Raw genomic sequence first — 18,692 nt, 5'->3', positions numbered from 1 at the left:
AAACAAACAGCCAGGTTTTCGATTTGGCAGGTTCATAAGCTTGAATGCAAAGGCATTGGAAGCTACAAAGACACAACTGACAACAGGAGCTTGTACTACTAATTGTATAACAAGAAAATAAAACTGGGCACTGACTTTAGAAGTGGGATTATTTTAAAACCATTATTTCCTCCAGCAGTGATACAGCAATCATTCACGGGAAAATGAGATGTCATTCACTTTATTATTCTGTATTATCTTGCATTTCTCTCACTCTGGATAATAAAAGTCAAGTTTCCTAGCACGCTAAAATTTTGAAATCATGGAATTAACAACACTTAAGAGACATAGATGGCTTAAAAAAAAAAACCCCAAAGAAGGGCATTTTTAAAAGATAAATTTTTTCTCAAGGGTTTTCTGCATCTACAAAAGAGCAGCTTTAAATTGGCTGATCCCCTGGGGCAAATTAACTCACTAACCTGTGTCCTCACCTGACTTTTAATGAGTATAAACACGTACATCAAAAAACCACCAGCGCATGGCATGATTCAGCTTCAGGAAAAAGAAACCCTAGCAAAAAGAGATTGCTGATGTGAGCTTACGTCCTACCCCCCTCATTCCAAAAACGCAACCGCGCCCCATTAAAGGCTTTTCCCTAAAACACTCTAGGGAGCGTTCCCTTAAAGAGCACCACTTGGAATCGAGCTCTGCCCAACAAAAAGGGGGAGGGCGGGAAGGGTGGAGAGGGAGAGAAGGATTCGACACCAAAGCGGGCTAGAGGCGGCATCGGCCCAGGGCACCGGGAGCGTGAAGAGACGCTCCGTCCAGGTCTGCTCTGCCCGGCAGCGCCTGTGGACAGACAGGACCCACTCCCCAGGGAAACCCCAACGCCACCGCGGCCCTACTCTAGCTCCAACGCCGGGGATTTTCCTCCCTCCCTGCGGCCGGGGAGTGCTGGAAAAGCCGCTGTCATTCTCCTGCGCGTGTGCCCAGCCTACACGGACGCACGTAGGCGTTTCCTTTAGCTTCTTTAAGGAGTAGAAGCGCCCGAAAAGCCACTTTCTTCACTCTCCTCCCTTCCCTCCCACGCCGCGAGCGCCAAATCCCCTCAGAGCCCCACGGGAGGCGGCGAGCGGCGCCGCGCGGCCGCTCACCTCAGGCGGCGACGACCCTCTTCAGCATCCGTGCTTCCCGCCTCCGCCCCGGCACCAATCAGCTGACAGGAAAGGGCCGTGAACCGCCAATCAACAACCCGCAGACTGAACAGCTCCCGCCTTCCACCTCTGCGCTATTAGATCCACTTACCAAGGGCCTTGTTACCTTCCGGGTTGTACTCGTTGCGGGGCAGCCTCACCTGAGGGAGAATTCTCTCACCAAATACTTTTAATGCTTTTATTATTTACCTCGATTTAAGCGTAGCGCACAGAAACTGCGCTACTGGGAGCTAAAAGCGAATAATTGCTTTTAGTAGGCAGCAGCTTTTAAGCGTAGCCATGCCCCTGGTCAGCAGGCCCCAGCCTTGTGCCCAGGGATGGATGCACACAGGCATTCAGTGTCAGTACCAAGGGCTCGACCCGAATCATACACTAGGGAGTTTTTTATTTAAATACTACTCCAGCGTATAAAATTACACTTAGAAGTGAGGGGTGGAAAAAAAAAATACATGTTTATTTACATTCTTTACATGACGATGACAAAAGAACACTCGGCAGGCAGGAGGTGGTAACGGATGGTTGCAGCACACAGGTAGGCCCACGGCACAAACCCAAGTGTGTGTGGCAATTGAGCAAGAGCCTTCCTAAATAGCTGTCCAAGCTGCACGACTTTCTTAAGGCCACACTTAAGACTCAGACTGTTACTTTCTGGAACATAAACTGGTTTTAACTGAAAACTATTTTATTTAAGGACCCTGGATGCTGTCATTTAAGAAAAGAAGTAGTGGTGGATTGACAAACTCAGCAGTTCATGTGAGTTGAAGCACTACACTTGCTTCTGGCAAAACAGCCAAACCTTAATTTTCTTTTGCCGCCGTAAAAGCACACGCTGCCTCGCATAAGATCTGTGCAACCATCAAGAAACTCCCAAATATGTCATCATACACACCCTTCTGCAGTGCCACAATACACATCTGTCGAGGCTAAATCCAGCAGCTTTTGTATGTGAAAGAACCACCAGCTTCGTGCATGAAGCACAAAGGATTCATCTTTCCTGGCTGCTGAGCTGCTCATAACCACCTGGGTATGGCTAAAATCCATCACTCCTTTCATTATGGGAAAAATTTAGCTTCTGTCCATTTCAGCCTCAACACTCATTTCTTTTTTAATCTTTTCCTGATGACAGCTTAAGATACCTCTGCACTTATTTCATTAAGTCCTTCTGATATTTTTAAGTAAACCAGACAAGCTGCCTTAAAATACATACTCTTTTAAAATCACATTTATACAACTCATTTTGTATTACTAGTTGGGGTTTTTTTTTAAAGAAACTTTTAGACCAGTTTCAAACTTTTAATGAAGGCTGGCTGATCTTTAAATGAAGTTCCTGATCTTATGAACTGAAACTTTGACCAATGGTTTGAAACACAAATTTAAATTAGAGCATTTTCTTCATGCTCAATGTGCTGGTGCAAGTTACTTACACCACTTTTCAGGCCTTCCCTGGGAGTATTTTATTTCATCCTCTGGAACAGTACTTCATTTAACTTCAGCAAAGCGCTTCAATCTCAGATGCTTCTTACCCATCATTTTGCTCTCTGCGCAACAACTGAAGTCTTCACTTTTCAGAGTGTTATAAAACCCTTTTGGGTTTGTTGCTGCATCACTTCAGAAACCAAGCAAGCCTGAATATCAGCCTTGGTTTCACTGGAAATTATTTACCAACCCCATTTGCCTCAAAAATTTTCACTGGAAGGAACATAAACCTTTTTTAAAGAATTCTTTTCAGTCGTAACTGAATCAAATGAGTGAAAACCACAGACTTCTCGAGCTCCAGTTCCTCAGTCCTCAATCCACTTTCACAGCTTTCTCCAAATTCATGGACCCCAGACCGCAGGACTGGCCACGGTACAGTTTCATTTGCCCTCTTCCTAAACCCCACTTACACTCATGTTAATTATTTCAATGATAGTGTTTTCAACACACTGGCATAGCCGAACATCAGGGTCCATGCTCGCAATGTCCCTTGAACAGCTTTTGCTAGATGGATCTTTACAAAGTCCTGACACTTCATGTGGTTTCTCCTTTAGTTGCTGGAGACCTGGAAAATTAAGCAAAAGAAGAAAAGTACATCTAAATAAGGTTTTTTTAACCCAAAACACAAACACTTATGCTATGAATTTGCAAATTTGAGCCATCACTATTTTATGCACCAGGCTTAACTCCAGAATATTTCTAGAGACACACCGCAACATTTCTATTTCATTTACCTATGTCTGCCTCTTTTGGGATTTTTTAAAATTCCCTCTTACTTCTTTTAACATAAATATCTTAGCATAGTTAGAATCAGGGAACCTTTTGTCTTTAGACAAAAAAAAGACACTAAAAACACGTTCAAGATCAAGTGCTAAACAGTTAATCCATGTTCACACAATCACTGTATATTTAACAAACCATTCTGTGTGAAGTGTAAGAGGAGGTAGCTCATTTGACTTTGCATTTCCCACAGATTAGGAAGATTTATACGGCTGTTAATGCCTCTGTGAGGGGCTGAAATGTCTTTGTGTTCTCAAAAGGGGGTAGTCTGCTCACATAGCTCAGGCTTAGAAGTCAGTGGCAAATTCTATGCACTGCACTTGCATGCAGGGATGCATCTTGAAATGACACATGCAGGGAAATAAAACAGAAGGCAGGCAGCACAAAGTTTAATAAAATGGGTACTTCCAGCCCCTGTAAACTCTTTCCTGTCCAGTGATTCCACCTATCCCTGTTCCTTTTATATTCATGGGACACAAGCAGTAGATTTCATACTGCATTCCAACTGTACTCAAACTTTGAAACGTTAACACACTTATCTCCCCAGTTCCTTTTGAAATACAAGGTGCTTTACTTACGTGTAATAATTGGGTCGAAGTCTCTTGTCTGTGTAGCAACATCCGAGGCACAAACTTGTCCTATTTGTATCAGCAGAGACATAATATCCTCATACAAAGGAGGAAAGGCTTGACAGAATGACACCAAACATGGCAGGGTTGGCATAAAAAAGGTGTAGCGCTTTGACTGGGTTAAAACTATCAAGGAAAAAGAAATGGTTAGGTAAAAAGGAGTTATTATAAAAATCCAATCCAGAATTGTTACTTTTACAATTGTAATTAACACAGTGGTGTTTAGACAAAACTGCATTCAACCTAGAGAAATAATTCTGCTTTACCTAACAGTGTATTTAGGGGCTGCTGGAGTGCTTACCTGTGAGCAGGGTTCCCATCACATTGATAGCCAAACGAGCCACGCTGAGAGATTTCGGTAGTGCGTACTGGATACACAAAAAGGAAAGTAACTGGATGGCAAATATCTGTTCAGCAGGAGAAAGGCAAAAGAGAAATAAGAACTAAGTTACAAATTGCTTTGCACTTTCTATCCAAAGTTCTTCACAGAGCTTGTGAGTACATTTTTTTAGTGATCCTTTGATTTTCTCCATGTAACCAACACTACATACAGTGATTCCAAACCAGATGACTGTACAGTACCTGTTTTTCAAGTTCAGGCTGGGCAATGAGCTCTGGTATGAAATCCAGACAGATGTGCATCGATGGAATCCCTGCCACTGTCAGTGCCAGAAGTTCACATGGATAACCCTGTGTGATGTCAGAGGTGGTTTAAAACTTCTCATTCAACTAAGATTTAAATTAGATTTGCATTAATGCTTCCCCCCTCCCCCCTAAAAATGAATATATTAGTAAATCTCTTTTGTTCAGAACTATAAGCAACAGGCTATGTCTCGAAGCAACATGAGGCAGGCTGGGTGACAAACCCTGGAGTCCGAATCAGTTCTTAATCCTCAATACTCAAGGTATTATTTGCAGATACACTCCTCCTCTACTCCCCCAACTAAAACAGGCTGCAGTGGTCCCTTCCTGCTGTGTCCTTCCCCTGTGTTCCAAACTTCAACATACTTGCTTATTTCACCACCGTGCCATGAGGACTGTTTTAGTTACTTAATCAGTTCGAGGTCAAGGCAAATCAACTCCTTTTAAAGAGACTGGCAATGAGCAACTTAACACACTAAAAAACACTTATCTATGTTAAGAAATTTGCTAATCTTTCCCCTCGTCTTTTTTTGAAGGCTTTGGCAGAGGCAACCTTTCTCCTTCCACTCTAAAGACATAAACTCTGCACTAATGAAAAGGAAAGAGGAGATGTTTGCATTCAAAGCCAAGTTGCAGATTTGAATAATGGGTATACTAATTTAAAAACATGGCCAGAAAAGGGGAACCCACAGAAGATGTGGAGCAAGTAATTAGATGATTAGGCCAATTTTCCTTGGCTTAGAACAGACACGCTATTTTTGTAGAAAAAAGAGCAGAGGCACAAACAAAGCATGTGTTTAATCATGAGGAACATAGCGTAGGTGTTCCTTGCTCAGCTCCAACCCAGAGTCCAAGCACTGAAAAACAGAGGAAATGTAGGGCCTGCAAATTTGGCAAGATGGGAAGCAGAGAAGCAGGCCATTGTAACTTCTGATGAACACAGCAGCCACATCCAGCAACCTTTGATTACTTCATTTGGCTCTTTCTTAACAAGAGAAACCATGAAAGGACAAAAATAGTGCAAAGCAGACCTGGAAATGGACTAGTTTGACGATGTTGGGATCAGCTATATACATCTGATGCAGCAGACAGCAGATCAGACACTGGACCTCTCGGAGATTACACAGCAAGCTATCTTCTTCCTCTAGTTCAGGACTTGTAGGGGTTGTGGTACTATGTACACTCTTTAGCAAACTGTGGGTATTACTACTCTGGGCTTTCTCCTCTTCTGTAGGTAAGCAGATCTCTAAAAGAATCTGCACAGCAGCACTGTCCTGTGAAGAAAATAAGCAACAGACCATGCATAAAAGCCCCAAATGAAATCAAAGAAATCAAATATGCAGTAAGGTATCTAGAAATTCTAGCTATAGATTTTTTTAAAATATAGAACAAAAACTCACTTCAAGAATCACAAATCCTGAAGAGCATTAATTAGACATGCTGTGAAACAGGATCACTCAAGAGTTCCCATAACATCAAGCTAAGTAAGTTAGCCATTCTTCAGCCTCACACTTTATGTTAGCTGCTTCTCTTCAATAACATGATTCACATGATCACACACAGGGCTGTCGTTTGTTTATGTTTTACTGCTCCAAAACGAAGTACAGGAGCAGCCTCTAGGTGACAGAAGCAACAAGGCAAAAGGGCTAGAAAGCAAAACTCTTCTGTTCTAACAGAACACAACCACAGCAGTTAACCATTTTAAATATTTTTGGTCTTCTGTTTTCTAATCTGAAAACAGAGATGGTTTTCTTCATTATGGTAACAGAAGTCAGTAAAAAAAAGAGGTTAAAAAGTCTCCTTTTAAATTCCTGCTTTTGTATTTCTGTTTTATCATTGCCTTCCCTCACATCATTTAATATGCATTTCTTCCCCCTTACCTGAGCAGCAAGCAATGCGTTTTTTAGTTCTTCCCTTGTAACTTCTGGGGCCTCTGGACCCATTGCGTTGTTTTGGGATGGCCTGATGTCCTGCTCTGCTGTTTCTTTTAGGTGAGAATTGAGGTAAGCTTTTGAAGCAAGAAGGTATCCATTTAACATATGCAAAGTTATATCCATCAGGGGAGGACTCCTGATACGGGAATATGAGATAAAATAAAGGCATTGCAGTAGGCAGAACATTAAGACAGTAATGCAAAGAAACTAAAAGCACTCCTCAAAGGCTCATCTGGTTGTACTCTGGTTCACAGTAAAGCTGTTTCCCCTAAACCAGCAAAGCACTAAAGGTCACAATCCCTTCTGCTGCCCTGCCAGGCAGTCCTGCTTCTCTCACATGCACACGTGTGTGCACACACTCTGCAAAACTCGAGGAACTGCTGAAGAGACTAATTTCTGATGGACTCAAAAAGTGTTGGATATACATGAAGTCAGGGAAAACAATTATCTGAACAATAGGGGGAAATGAGGCAGACAAGCTCTGAGCTGCTTCCACAACACTGTGATGGCAGTTTTCAGATCACACGGCGTTATAAATGTCCCTAAGAGTTCTAGAAACCGAGGATTATCAATTTGCATCCAGGACTGAAGGGACATACATTCATAAATTTCACCTACAGGTTGGGGATTAAAGATGTCATCAACAGAAGCTTGAAGCCTAGGAGAATTGTAGCAAGTCAAATGAAAATTGGATTCACAGCTCAACTGCTAAAAGGCAAGGAGCCACAGATGCATACAAACAAGGACGGGAAGAACAAATCAAGCTGACTATTAGCCATTCATTATAAACAAAAGGATAATACAGAAATGGAAAAATAAACACCAAGTGACAGCAAACATGAAAAAGAATACAAAAGGAAGAAACCTAGGGGCTAAAGTGCATTTAAAATGATTAACCATATCTTTTTTAGAGTAGCATGCAATTTTCTTCATTACCGTGAAAAAGCAAAGATATAATTTACAAATTTTGACTTATTGTTTGCTTTATTTCACATTCTCCTTAAAATACTGCCCATTGCTATCAGCTGTGATCACTTTCACTACTAAAATTCTCTGTGTTGGAGCCATAAAGTGGCATTACACATCCTCCTCTGCCATCACTGACATCTAGAGGACCTAATTTCTAAGTATGACTAAAAGACTTTCTTGGGAATTTAAACAAATCTACCTTTGTCATATCCATCATGTGCCCACTGGTAGAAACTGCTACCCAGAAAGAGGGAATACCTACAGGCCCATGAGGGATGGCAAAAAACTGTGCAGTGGAAGGATGTTACAGCCACATCCTCACCCACCACCTCCACCCGTGGCAGCAGCCATTTTAAGCATGCTGCCATGACTATTTAGAACAAATTCACAGACACAAATCTAAAATGGATGATCAATGTATAGATCCCAAAGTTTCCCAAACAGAGAGAGTGTAAGGTTGTCCAACAGACACTTGGCTGGACAGGGTGACATGCTAAAACAGCCTGCACAGCTCGCTCATCCTCCCACCAATAACCTTAATACAAAAAAGCTCATACAATTAGTTTGAAAATATGTTTTGAAGTACTGAAAACTTTTAGAAGGTTTCTGTGAGACACTCTGATGTTTAGGCTGCACGGTGTATCAATGCAAGTACCACAGAACAAATAAGCTAAAGGACATGCTTACCTATGAACTCTCTGATCACATCTCAGTACAATCAAAGGATCAATCATCAGATCATTCTGAGTGTATTTCTGCTGTCGGACTATTTTAGCTGAAGGCTGCAGAGCGTTAACAGTCATTACCCACAACCTGAAATGAGATTAATAATCCGTATAAGAAAACAAACCACACAAGCATCTGACACTCCTGTATCTCAGTTAGCTGTATTTTTCTAGGCATACCACGGAGCCCACACTTCATTTGCAGCCCTGGAAGTTAACCAAGATATAGTTAACTTAGATTCAATTACAGCAACCAAACTGTTCTCACTGCAAGACAGCATCTTCTTCCTCAGAAAAGGCATGTTCTTACAGGAGAGAGCTTGTGGTTCATCAGTAATTTGTCATAAACAACGTACACTACAAAACCAAACTCCTGCAGTTTAAGTGAACCAGTGACTTCCTTTCCCCAGAGAACAAGCACCACCTTCCTTTTATATACTTCCTTTTAGTATTTCCAACAAAGAATGCAACTCCAGGACATTCTATTCCCGTTTCCAGACAAAGGCATGATGTTGTTATTCTTGAAACAGAAGTGGCATTCCTTCTACCTGCAGCAACCACTGTAACAGCATTTTGAACCTACCTTCTTGGCATCACAGTGTTAAGAACCATCCAAAGTTTATTGACAGTCTGAAGAATTCTCCGAGGGACCCCAGCGTTCAGCAAGAGATTCATATTTGATGTCAACACCTCTGCGTATGGGATCAATTCACCAGCTGAGAGAAGTGTCAAGTGTTCTAAGATCTGCATCAGCTGGGTGTGATTTCCAGGCAGCATGGAAAATGCTAAAAATAAAGACAATGGGATCTTGGTAACAGTGGATTTCTGACATTTTTTCTGACTCCTTGACCTGAAAACTCATGTATCAACAAGTTCGCAGCAGAGCATTTTGATTATACAAATGTAGCACACTCAATTTAAATGGCTACACACTCCCAAACCCACCATACTCCAACCGATTTGGAGAGTTATTTACCTTCCTGGAGCTGTTTGGGAGAGTGATTCTTTGCAATGGTAGTAAGAAGCATCCTCCTCAGTAAGGCATCAGTGCCTGTGATCTGTTCCTCACAGATCCAGTCTTCCACGATGCAGAGGTGAGGGTAGTTTGTTGCAAGAAGGCGTAACAGTGCAGAATGCAAGCCTTTCAAGGAGAGCAGGAAAACACACACCTTGGGTTAAAGTAGTTGTATCTTTCACCTGAATACATTTATGCTTATCATTTCAACACCAGACCTTAACCGATTCACGGCCAAGAAGTTCAAGGAGCTTGCATGGTTATAGCTTGATATTCTAACTGCATCACAAAGGAGAAGCTACCTTTTGGAAAGGTGGGAGGACCCTACAGTAACTCTCAAACTCAGTCTGGAATTCTCAGGCAATTCCTACTCTAAAACCTACCTGAGGTAGGTAAAACCTACTCTAAAAAGAATCACCTTCCTCAAACTTTCACTATTACTCCTCAAACAAAGCTGTAATCTCACTGGTTACTACTGAGAGATTTTAAAAGAAAGGATGGCCCACTGTGAAAGAGACAACAGCCACAGGGCTGGAAACACAGCGCCTTGTCTTCAGGCATGTGAGGTTCTCCACACAGCCCTACCTCCCAGTTCCTGCTGCAGTCCTTGCGCCTGTCGGATGAGGTATTTGATTGGAATCTGATCCATCAATGCTGATGAGTAAGACTTGGGTTTTTTCTGCATGGCAGCTGTAAGTGAACAGGACAAGTTTCAACTTCAAAGGCAAAATGGGTTCATTCAGTATTGTACACTGTAAGACTGCAGACCCAAAGAAATGCATGTGGAGGTTTGATGACACGTGAATAAATTAAGACCCAAAGTAATTAGGAAGTCTTTGTTAATTACTGCTGCATTTATTAGGTGGTCACAAACATTTCTCTAAGTGTTTGGCCAGCTTGGACCCTTTTTGATCTGGAAAACAAATTCCTCAAGTACAGAGATTTAGCAGAAACTCGATCTCCTGAATTTCTACATCAACACCGTAGTTATCACAAGAGTCTAAACTTTTTATGCTATGCTTGATTCTGACAGCAACATTAACTTTGATTATTCTAAGAACTTCTCTCTTTGCATTTAATTTCAGTTAAACTGCTTTCCATCAATGCACTGACATTACCTAGTATCTTTGTGTTTGCCAGAAGTGCTTCTTCGTACGACAGGACATAGTAGAGGACAAGCAATTGTGTTGTGATGCTGTATCGTTGAGTAAGACGAGTATTTTCTCCCTGTACAAAAAAACCCATACAAAGGTCATGTTGCATCCCTGATTCTTGAGAATATAAATTCAGTTTTACCTACAAATATGAAGAAAGACGGGGCAGTAAGCCTGGTCTAAAAATATTGAGCCATAAGAGATCCAAGCCAAAGCTGCAGGGAATATTTTTCTTTTCCTCCTTCATTTTTTAAATGAGCTTCAAACTTAAAATGTATTTTTGATATCTTGGAACACTAATAAGGAGTAATCTCAGGACAGCAAAGCAAGTCAGTGCTTGCCACTCATTCTACATGTGTCCAAGTGACCACTCTCTACTTCCATCAAAATGCAAATGCTGCTTTCAAAACCAGCTAAAGCCCTTCAGTTAAATGTTATTTTTAACTATCAAGATCAAGTCAGTCCAAAAACTACAAATCCCACATAATCACCTGCACTTTTCAACCCATGAAGGGCTTTTGGTGCACTTTTAACAGCATGAATTGATGAGCTCCCAAGGAAAAGGGCAAAACAGGGAGAAAAAACAGCCTTCCTAAAAACCTGAGTAGCACTAACAAGGTTCACTACAAAACACACAACTACCCCTGTAAGCAGGAGGCAGTTTACAAGGTAACTTCCAAATCCACGAAGCATACACACCAAGTACTGAACCACACATCTACATTAAAGGACACAAAAGAAGCAATCATTTACCCCTGAGAGTCCTTGAAACACATTCAGTATCTCCTGCTCTGTGACAGGCTGATTTGTGGCCTCTGGGTTGGACTTAGACGCAGGAGTAAGGATGGAGTTAATGTAGACATCAATAAGAGGAAGCAGCTGAGGATGGAGTGGAGTGGTGGTTTCACAGAGCTGCCGATAGATCCAGTCCTAAACAAAACCACACCAGCACACAGTTCACTTTCAAAGCTGGAAGGCAAGTTATTTTTTTTTGTCTGCAAGTATATTCCCTTTTAATTGATTACCAAAATATAACTGAGTGAGGCTTTGGAAAGTCTAAGAGTAGATCTAAGTCAGGCCTGGTCACACATCATGTATCCTGGACACTGCTCTCCAGAGACCCACCAAAAAAACGTATCATGGCTGGGAACATCACTGACTATGATTTTATTAAGGGCAGATGGGGCCTAACTTTCTTAGTATTGTTAACTTCACTAAATTGTACCCTCTGCATTACAGAGCTAAAACTGGGTACCCTAACTTCATAGAGTTCCTTCTTAAATTTCAGGGCAATAGGCTATAAAATTCATCAAGATTTCTGTTCCTGTAACTAGACCAAAAAAACCCTCCTGCAAAACCTAGTCAACACTCAGAATGGTGAACAGCAATGAAATGATGGTCATACCTTAATGGATACTTTGTGTTTGGTGAATGATCGACTTTTTAAAAGCTGGTAAATGCAGTGAATAGGTAAGAACCCGGTGATGTTGGCACTGAGACTGCCTGTAACAGGCACGCGAACTGCATGAGCCGTAACAACCTAAAGGAGAGTTACAATCAACAAGCAAAATACCACAGATAGTCAACTTATCACAGCACACAAGCACAAGGTGACCAAGTGGCACAGCTACATTCTTTCTGGCATTTACTTATTGTTGGTTGGTTGGGAGCTGAAGAACATTCTGATGTCGTTTAATACAGTGTAAATCTGTAGCACACTTACTACATTTGTGAATGATTTCCTGCTACTGCAAAAAATAATGTCAGAATGGGGAGTTTTTCTCCTTTGTTTCCCCATTATTTAAAAATCCCATAATCAGATCAGAGTACAAAAAGAGCAAGCCAAGGCTCTTCAGTCCCAGCAGGGCTTTAATTCTTCTGGTAGGTCAAGATGAAGTAATTACAGAAGAAAGAAAAGTAAAATAAAAAAAAATAGTTGGGGGATTGGAGCTCTATGATCCTTGGGGTCCCATCCAATCCATGCCATTCTATGATTCTATGAAAAAAGAGGTAGGGGGAGACCCCAGACCTAAGTTTAAAATACCTGTTCAGTGAAAATCTCCTGTGTGAAGATTGTCTTCATCCTGCTGAGTGAGCTGGGCTTAATAACAATCTGAAACAAAGAACAAAATCATTGTCATCTCAAGTCCTAGCTTTCTTAAAAATAAGTACTGCAAATTTATTTTATGAACTATTAACTTTTAACCTTTTTTAACTGATCTTCACTGGGATACCAGGAAAACATTCACATACATGCTTCAAATATAACCAAAATTATTTTCAAATATCCCAAGTTCATCGCTCCACATCTTCCTTATCCTAAAAACTACCTACCCAGCTTCCACATTTGATGACACTCTGTTTCACAACAGTGAATTGAAGGTGAATCTCCCTCAGTAATCAGAGATTAATTATTGCACATACAGACATTGCTTTAAACTATTTAAAATAAAAAGTTTGCAGCTCAGTTTTGAAAGCACTTTAGTCAGTCTTCTAAAAAAAGTTTAATTCTTGCAAATAAGGATTTCACCAAGTCACTGTGAAGATCCTTTCATCACAACACTCCTGTGTACTCAGAGGTACGCAGAGTTCATTGTTTTTCTCAAGGAACTAATCCAGTTTCTCACCCATTTTTTAACTTTCCATTTGCTTTAAGTATACTAGCAAAATCAAAGTTCAATAAAGTCAATTCAAGAGTACAGATACACAGCAAACTGGTAACTTAAACAGAGAAATTTATGTGCTAGGAAGAGTTTAGGATTTACCTTCATTCCCAAGGTGGAGCAGACCAAGTCAATGATCGCGCTGAGCTGATTGCTATGGAAATACATGGCTACCAAGAGAAGCATCTCTCCAAAAGAAGCAGACACACCAGAAATGCTAATGGTAACAAAGGAAGAGTTAGTTTTCAACAGGACATAAATCGATGTGAGATTACTGGTATCATTAGAAGCAAGAGAGGATTGCTCTCACCTTTCAAAGTAAGCTTCTTCCTTTATCATCCAACTGAGCCACATCACCATTAGTTGCTCCTGTTCTGGGGTGCTGCACAAAGAAAATCCATAAAAGATCCTTTTCCCAGGAACTATCATTAGTTTTACTAACCATTACTAGCAGAAAAGCTGTATTTGAGGAATCTTATGCCAGGAGACTTTTTGTCACTTCCACTTCAGCACCAAACAACAGAAGAGCACTGATAATTAGCACAAACTTCAGTCTGACTGTCAGGCAATCTCCTGCCTTGAACACACCCAGCAAAAAGCTACATCCACGAAGCACCTACGCTGCTGCCCCTTAGACAGGGTGCCCCAAGGTACCAGCTATAAACTTGTTCCATAGAAAACTGAACTAACAAGGGCTCCTTTAGCCTTCAAAAACCATTCCAAGTTAAGGCAATGCCAATGCTCCCCTCTCAAAAGATCTGTTCTAAACAAGAGGCAGAGCAGCGTGGAACATCAGTCTGCTCACCTCTGTGTGAGACAAATCCCTTAACCCAACAGATGGAGATCTGTATAAAGCATCAGGAGAGCAGAGCTGTGCAGCTCTGGGAGAGGAACACCATTACAAGCCTCCTCCTGTCTGAGAGGTACCTGACAAGCGTGGAGAAGGCCAGGAGCATACAGAAGGAGAGAGATACGAAGCGAACTCCAGCAGGAGTTGCGGGAGGCCGGCTGGTCATCAGCTGCAGTAGCTGCTCAGCTTCTTCATCAGTTGGCCTGAAGAGGACAGGAAAGCACAAAACCCATGCTGCTGACTGAAAAAGGAAGAGATTGCCAATCCCATCACAATGCTTACATTTTCTGTTGTTTCATCTGTTTATTAAATGGCCCTCGATAGATGAGTATCGAGATTAACTGGCAATTCCCTTTGAGTTAAAAAACCCACCTCTATTAGGAGGTAACAGTGAGCAAACTTCCCTGTGATATAATCTTGCCTATTAGTATAAAATACCTAAATTACAACTAACAATGCAGGAAGTTGTTTCATTATCACACTTCATAAAGTAAAAGCAGCGGAACAGAAATTCTAAATTCACATAGCACTCACTGCTACATGGTTTCAGCTGCTTTCTCTTCTGCACACTCCTCTGACCAGAGGTCTAACTTCCTTTAACAAGGCAGTAGAGCTGATTTTGCAGCATTAAAGAGAGCGACACATTTTTCACATTATTTTAGATTTTTTTTTAAATCAGCAAAGTTGATAAATGGATCTTTACCATTAGTATGAAATAACTTTTCTGCTGAGAATAGTACCAGAAAGCAAAGCCATGCATGTCTCCCCAGACTTTAGCACCACCAAACCACATTATAAAGACAAAGAAACTCATATCAAGTGATGGCTCCATCCCTCAGCACATGAGATGGGTCTAGGCTGCAAGTCCTAAAATCCCTGAGTCCTGCCAAGACAGCTTCAAGGACACATTAAGATACAGCTCATGTTAAAAGTGCCCCAAACTCTCAACCTCCGTTTAAACAGCAAAATAAACCCCACAGAGGGTTAAAACATTCATTACTTCAGGCCAGCAATTCCCATCAGGGCGCAATAGAGACGCAACAACGCGCTGGCTTTCACGACATGCTCCTCCTTCAGACCAGAATACACAGACACATTTGGCTCCATCTCAACATCTGCTTCTTCAACAATGTGTGTGCTGCGCACCGTGGGCAGGATTCCCATGAGCTCCAGGAGCAGCTGCCTCCTCATTTGCCAAAGCACCGAACTGATATTATCTCTTTTTCTCTGTGTAAGAAGTTAAAAGGTGAGAATGTCAGTGGTAAAATCATCCCATCCATGTATTCTATCAAAGCTTCCGTGATGATGAAGTCAAAGGGAAAAAAGAAAGGAGCAGAGGAATTTATTTTAAATACAATTTTCAGTAGCCAGGCAACACATGATCAGATTACAACAGCTTATTACAGCGAAACAAAGCCTTAACTAACTCAACTAGCCAAGCAAGTCAGGAAACAACTTCCCATTGTGAACACCAAGGATGAAATCAGGTAACCACTCCAACTTACAATTCCCCATTTTCCATGCCTGTTCAATCACCTATCTAAAAACCTTCAGAAGAATAACCAAGCAGCCACCTTCAGGGATGCTATTTATAGACCTGATGATCCCACAGGAGGACGCTGCCTTGTAAAGGTTGCTCCAAGCCTTGCAACAGGATTTATATGCAATCACACAAATCCAGCTGCCCACATCCAGAAGACATACAGCGAGCTAGCAGACTATTTTTCAAAAAGCAGAGTATTTAAGGATTTTCCTACCTGCTGGCCATTTCGGATAAAGGTTCCAAACCAAGTGCGAACCTTTGCGTTTGTTCCGAGGAGCAAGCCGCTCACAAAGCACACCAGGTCACTCACGCCATCGTCTGAAGCTTCATTCTTGGTGTGATCCAAGGTCAAAGCCACACCAAGACCTGGCAGATGACACTCTTCCACCTAGATAAAATGGTCAGGCTCAATCACCTTTTTAAAGCTCCAATAAGGATCCTAATGATGATTGTCAGGACACACCAAAGGCAGACTCACCACCATGCCTCGCACCCGGAGAGCTTGGGACGGGTTCATTTTGCAGAGGTGGCGAAGCGCTTCTGTTCTGCGACGGCCTCCGACACTTTCCTCGTCCTGCCGTTCACCATTCTTAATCAAACCTCTACAGACTGAACATCCAACGAGGTGTTAGTAAACCTGCCCTTCCCGACAGGAAGCCACAGAAACACATTTATCACCTGGGCCACACAAACCTGGCCTGGGCAAGAGCTCCTGACCCACAGGAAACAGGCTTTTTCCTCAGCAAAGTTACAGGGTCATTACTACCTGCACTCTATCTAATGTAACCTGTGCATCTGACAGCCCTGGAGACTGAAATCTTATCCCAAGGTAAGGGATGCTCAAGAGGCAACACCAAAGCAAATTTTTCACCTCACAACATGGCTCAGCCCGCAGGACAAGAGCTGTCAGCAAGGCGAGGTGAGGCCGGGCTCGCTGTCCCGCTATTCCCTGCCCACATCAGGCTTTGCAACAGTGACCTATAGATGAAAAGCTGCAACATTCGCACTGTGAGTCTACAAAGATGCCAAAAAGGGAATCACCAAGATGAGGATGGGAACCCATTGGCTTCTCTAGGTCTAAAGGCATTCAGACACCCGTTTCACAAGCCAAATGCTCTCCTATTCGAGTATATATGACACATTGCTTAGCGCAGAATCAACTGCCTTGCCTGGAATCACCTCAAACGTTCAGAAAAAGTAAGCTGGACAAGGAGAGACAGTAACTCACCCTCATTAAAGCTATCAGGAACGTTGGCCACGAGAAGGCAGAGGAACCAGGCTCCGTTTTTAACGTGCAACAGAGCTTCAGCCACATCAACTATCGGCAACAGTGATGGCAGCTCTGCGTGGAGAGATTTAAAAGTCACTGTGCTTTACTGTGAAACAAGTCAAACCTGGTTTTAATACACCTTTAAATGACACACACAGGTCAATGAACAGAAAATCAACCTGTGATCTTTCAAAGAGCCAGACAGCCTAGGTTAACTTAAACCAGTCACAATGGCTCCAAAAGCTACGTTGTTACATTTGTAAGAGATTAGAAAACATGAGATACAGAATACTACACCTGCTTGCAAAATGCAGAGGACATCTGCTGCCTCCTCCAGATACACAGGACTCTCGAAGAGCTCAGAAGACTTGAGAAAAAACTCCCCATTGGATTCTGACACCTACAAGACATTATTCATCACCACTGAACAGGTTTTATGAAGCAATTTTTCTCATCAGTCTTTTACAGCCTTAAATTCAGCAGATTGAATACACTGAACACTGCCAAAAACATACAGCTATAAACACAGAACAGGCAAGCAAAGCGTTCAGATGAAGAAATATTTACATGGGGAAACACTTCAGTACGGCTGGTGCCTGCTGCTTTCCAGAAGAAACAGCTCCCTGACAACTCCAAAAGCATGGGAAGTTTACACAAGACAAATAAACTGCTGGGGAGGCTGAGGAGGGGCAAGGGAAACACAGTGGGTAATATCCTGCTGCCACTAAAGAACTGGGTGGACTAGAGTTGTAATTAGGATTTTAAATGTGATTTCTGCACTGATACATCACAAAATCATGTTATATTTGAGTACAGCACGTTACAGAACGTAAAGAGCCTGTGTCATGTTAGAAAAGAGTACCTGCCTTTGCTCTGAGGATGACAAATTTCCTCTAGGAAGCTGGTTCCTGAGAGTTTATGAGCAGCCCCTGCTCAGCCAGCCTGAGCCTTTCAGCCCTGCGAAGCCAGGAGGAGCCGGAGGGGACTCACAGCCACCAGCAGCACCGGGACCAGAACCAGACATCACAGTGACCCATCCACAGCGCGTTTCTACCGACACAACCTTCACAAGCGCCCAGAAACAGAGTCATTTACCTTGTTCATAATCGCGAGTAACTCGCTGAGCACGAGACGAAGCCGGCGAGGCGAATCGCTGTGTTCAAATTCCAGCGTCAGCCCGTGCTGCAGCTGCGACACCAAGATGCTCTCTCCGCTGCCTCCTCCCAGCTTGTGCCTGACAGACAAACCGCCGGCCGTCAGACGCCTCGCCAGCTAACGGCAGGCAGCAATTCCGCGGGGTCTCCCCTGCCGCGCCCCGAAATCCGCCCCGCGGTCACCACACCGCCCGAGCCCCCCGCTCCCCCGGGGGCCGAGCCAGCGCCGGCCACCGCGCAGCCCCGAGGCGGGGTCCCCCGGCCCGGGCGGGCACCGACCCCCGGCCCAGCCCCTGCACGGCGCATCCCGTCACTTGAGCGGCAGGGAAGAGCTGTAAAGGCCCCAGGGCGGCTTTCGCCACACCTGACGCCGCTCTCGGACTTACCGGAGCTGCTGCTCTTTGCTGGCGTCCTGCTCCAGAGCGTGGAAGTCCACGGAGAGCAAAGCCACGATGGAGTTAACGGCCTCCACGCCCGAGAGCAGCCGCAGGATGAGCTTCTTGTCCTGAGCCCAGCTCTGGCTCTGGTCGGCGGGGGCGCAGAGGGCCATACGCACCAGGCACGGCAGCAGCAGCCGCAGCTCGGGGTCGCTCAAGGCGGCCAACCGCACCACGTCCACCTTCTGCATCGCCTCGAAGGCGTAAGGGCTGACGAACTGCAGCCCCGAGCACTCCGCCATAGCGGCAGCCCCTCCC

General features: G+C 43.2%; 1 protein-coding gene across 1 annotated transcript; it reads right to left on the bottom strand.

Annotated features, from left to right (window-relative positions):
• Positions 1–1,632: 1,632 nt before the first annotated feature.
• Positions 1,633–18,676, bottom strand: INTS2 (integrator complex subunit 2; the record flags this gene model as incomplete). The annotated part of the gene is made up of 24 exons (XM_084273029.1): positions 1,633–3,234; positions 4,028–4,204; positions 4,380–4,485; positions 4,661–4,768; positions 5,752–5,994; positions 6,601–6,790; positions 8,311–8,436; positions 8,932–9,133; positions 9,325–9,489; positions 9,949–10,053; positions 10,482–10,590; positions 11,271–11,447; positions 11,923–12,057; positions 12,562–12,630; positions 13,283–13,397; positions 13,491–13,562; positions 14,108–14,233; positions 15,031–15,257; positions 15,788–15,961; positions 16,052–16,182; positions 16,802–16,915; positions 17,141–17,243; positions 17,939–18,077; positions 18,384–18,676. The coding sequence occupies 24 exons, from the start codon at positions 18,674–18,676 to the stop codon at positions 3,065–3,067; spliced, it is 3,576 nt and encodes a 1,191-aa protein (XP_084129155.1). The 3' UTR covers positions 1,633–3,064.
• Positions 18,677–18,692: the final 16 nt, after the last annotated feature.

Source organism: Gallinula chloropus, assembly GCF_964237585.1.
Source record: "Gallinula chloropus genome assembly, chromosome: 19".
NCBI lineage: Eukaryota > Metazoa > Chordata > Aves > Gruiformes > Rallidae > Gallinula > Gallinula chloropus.
This window is presented reverse-complemented; position numbering and strand designations above follow the sequence as displayed.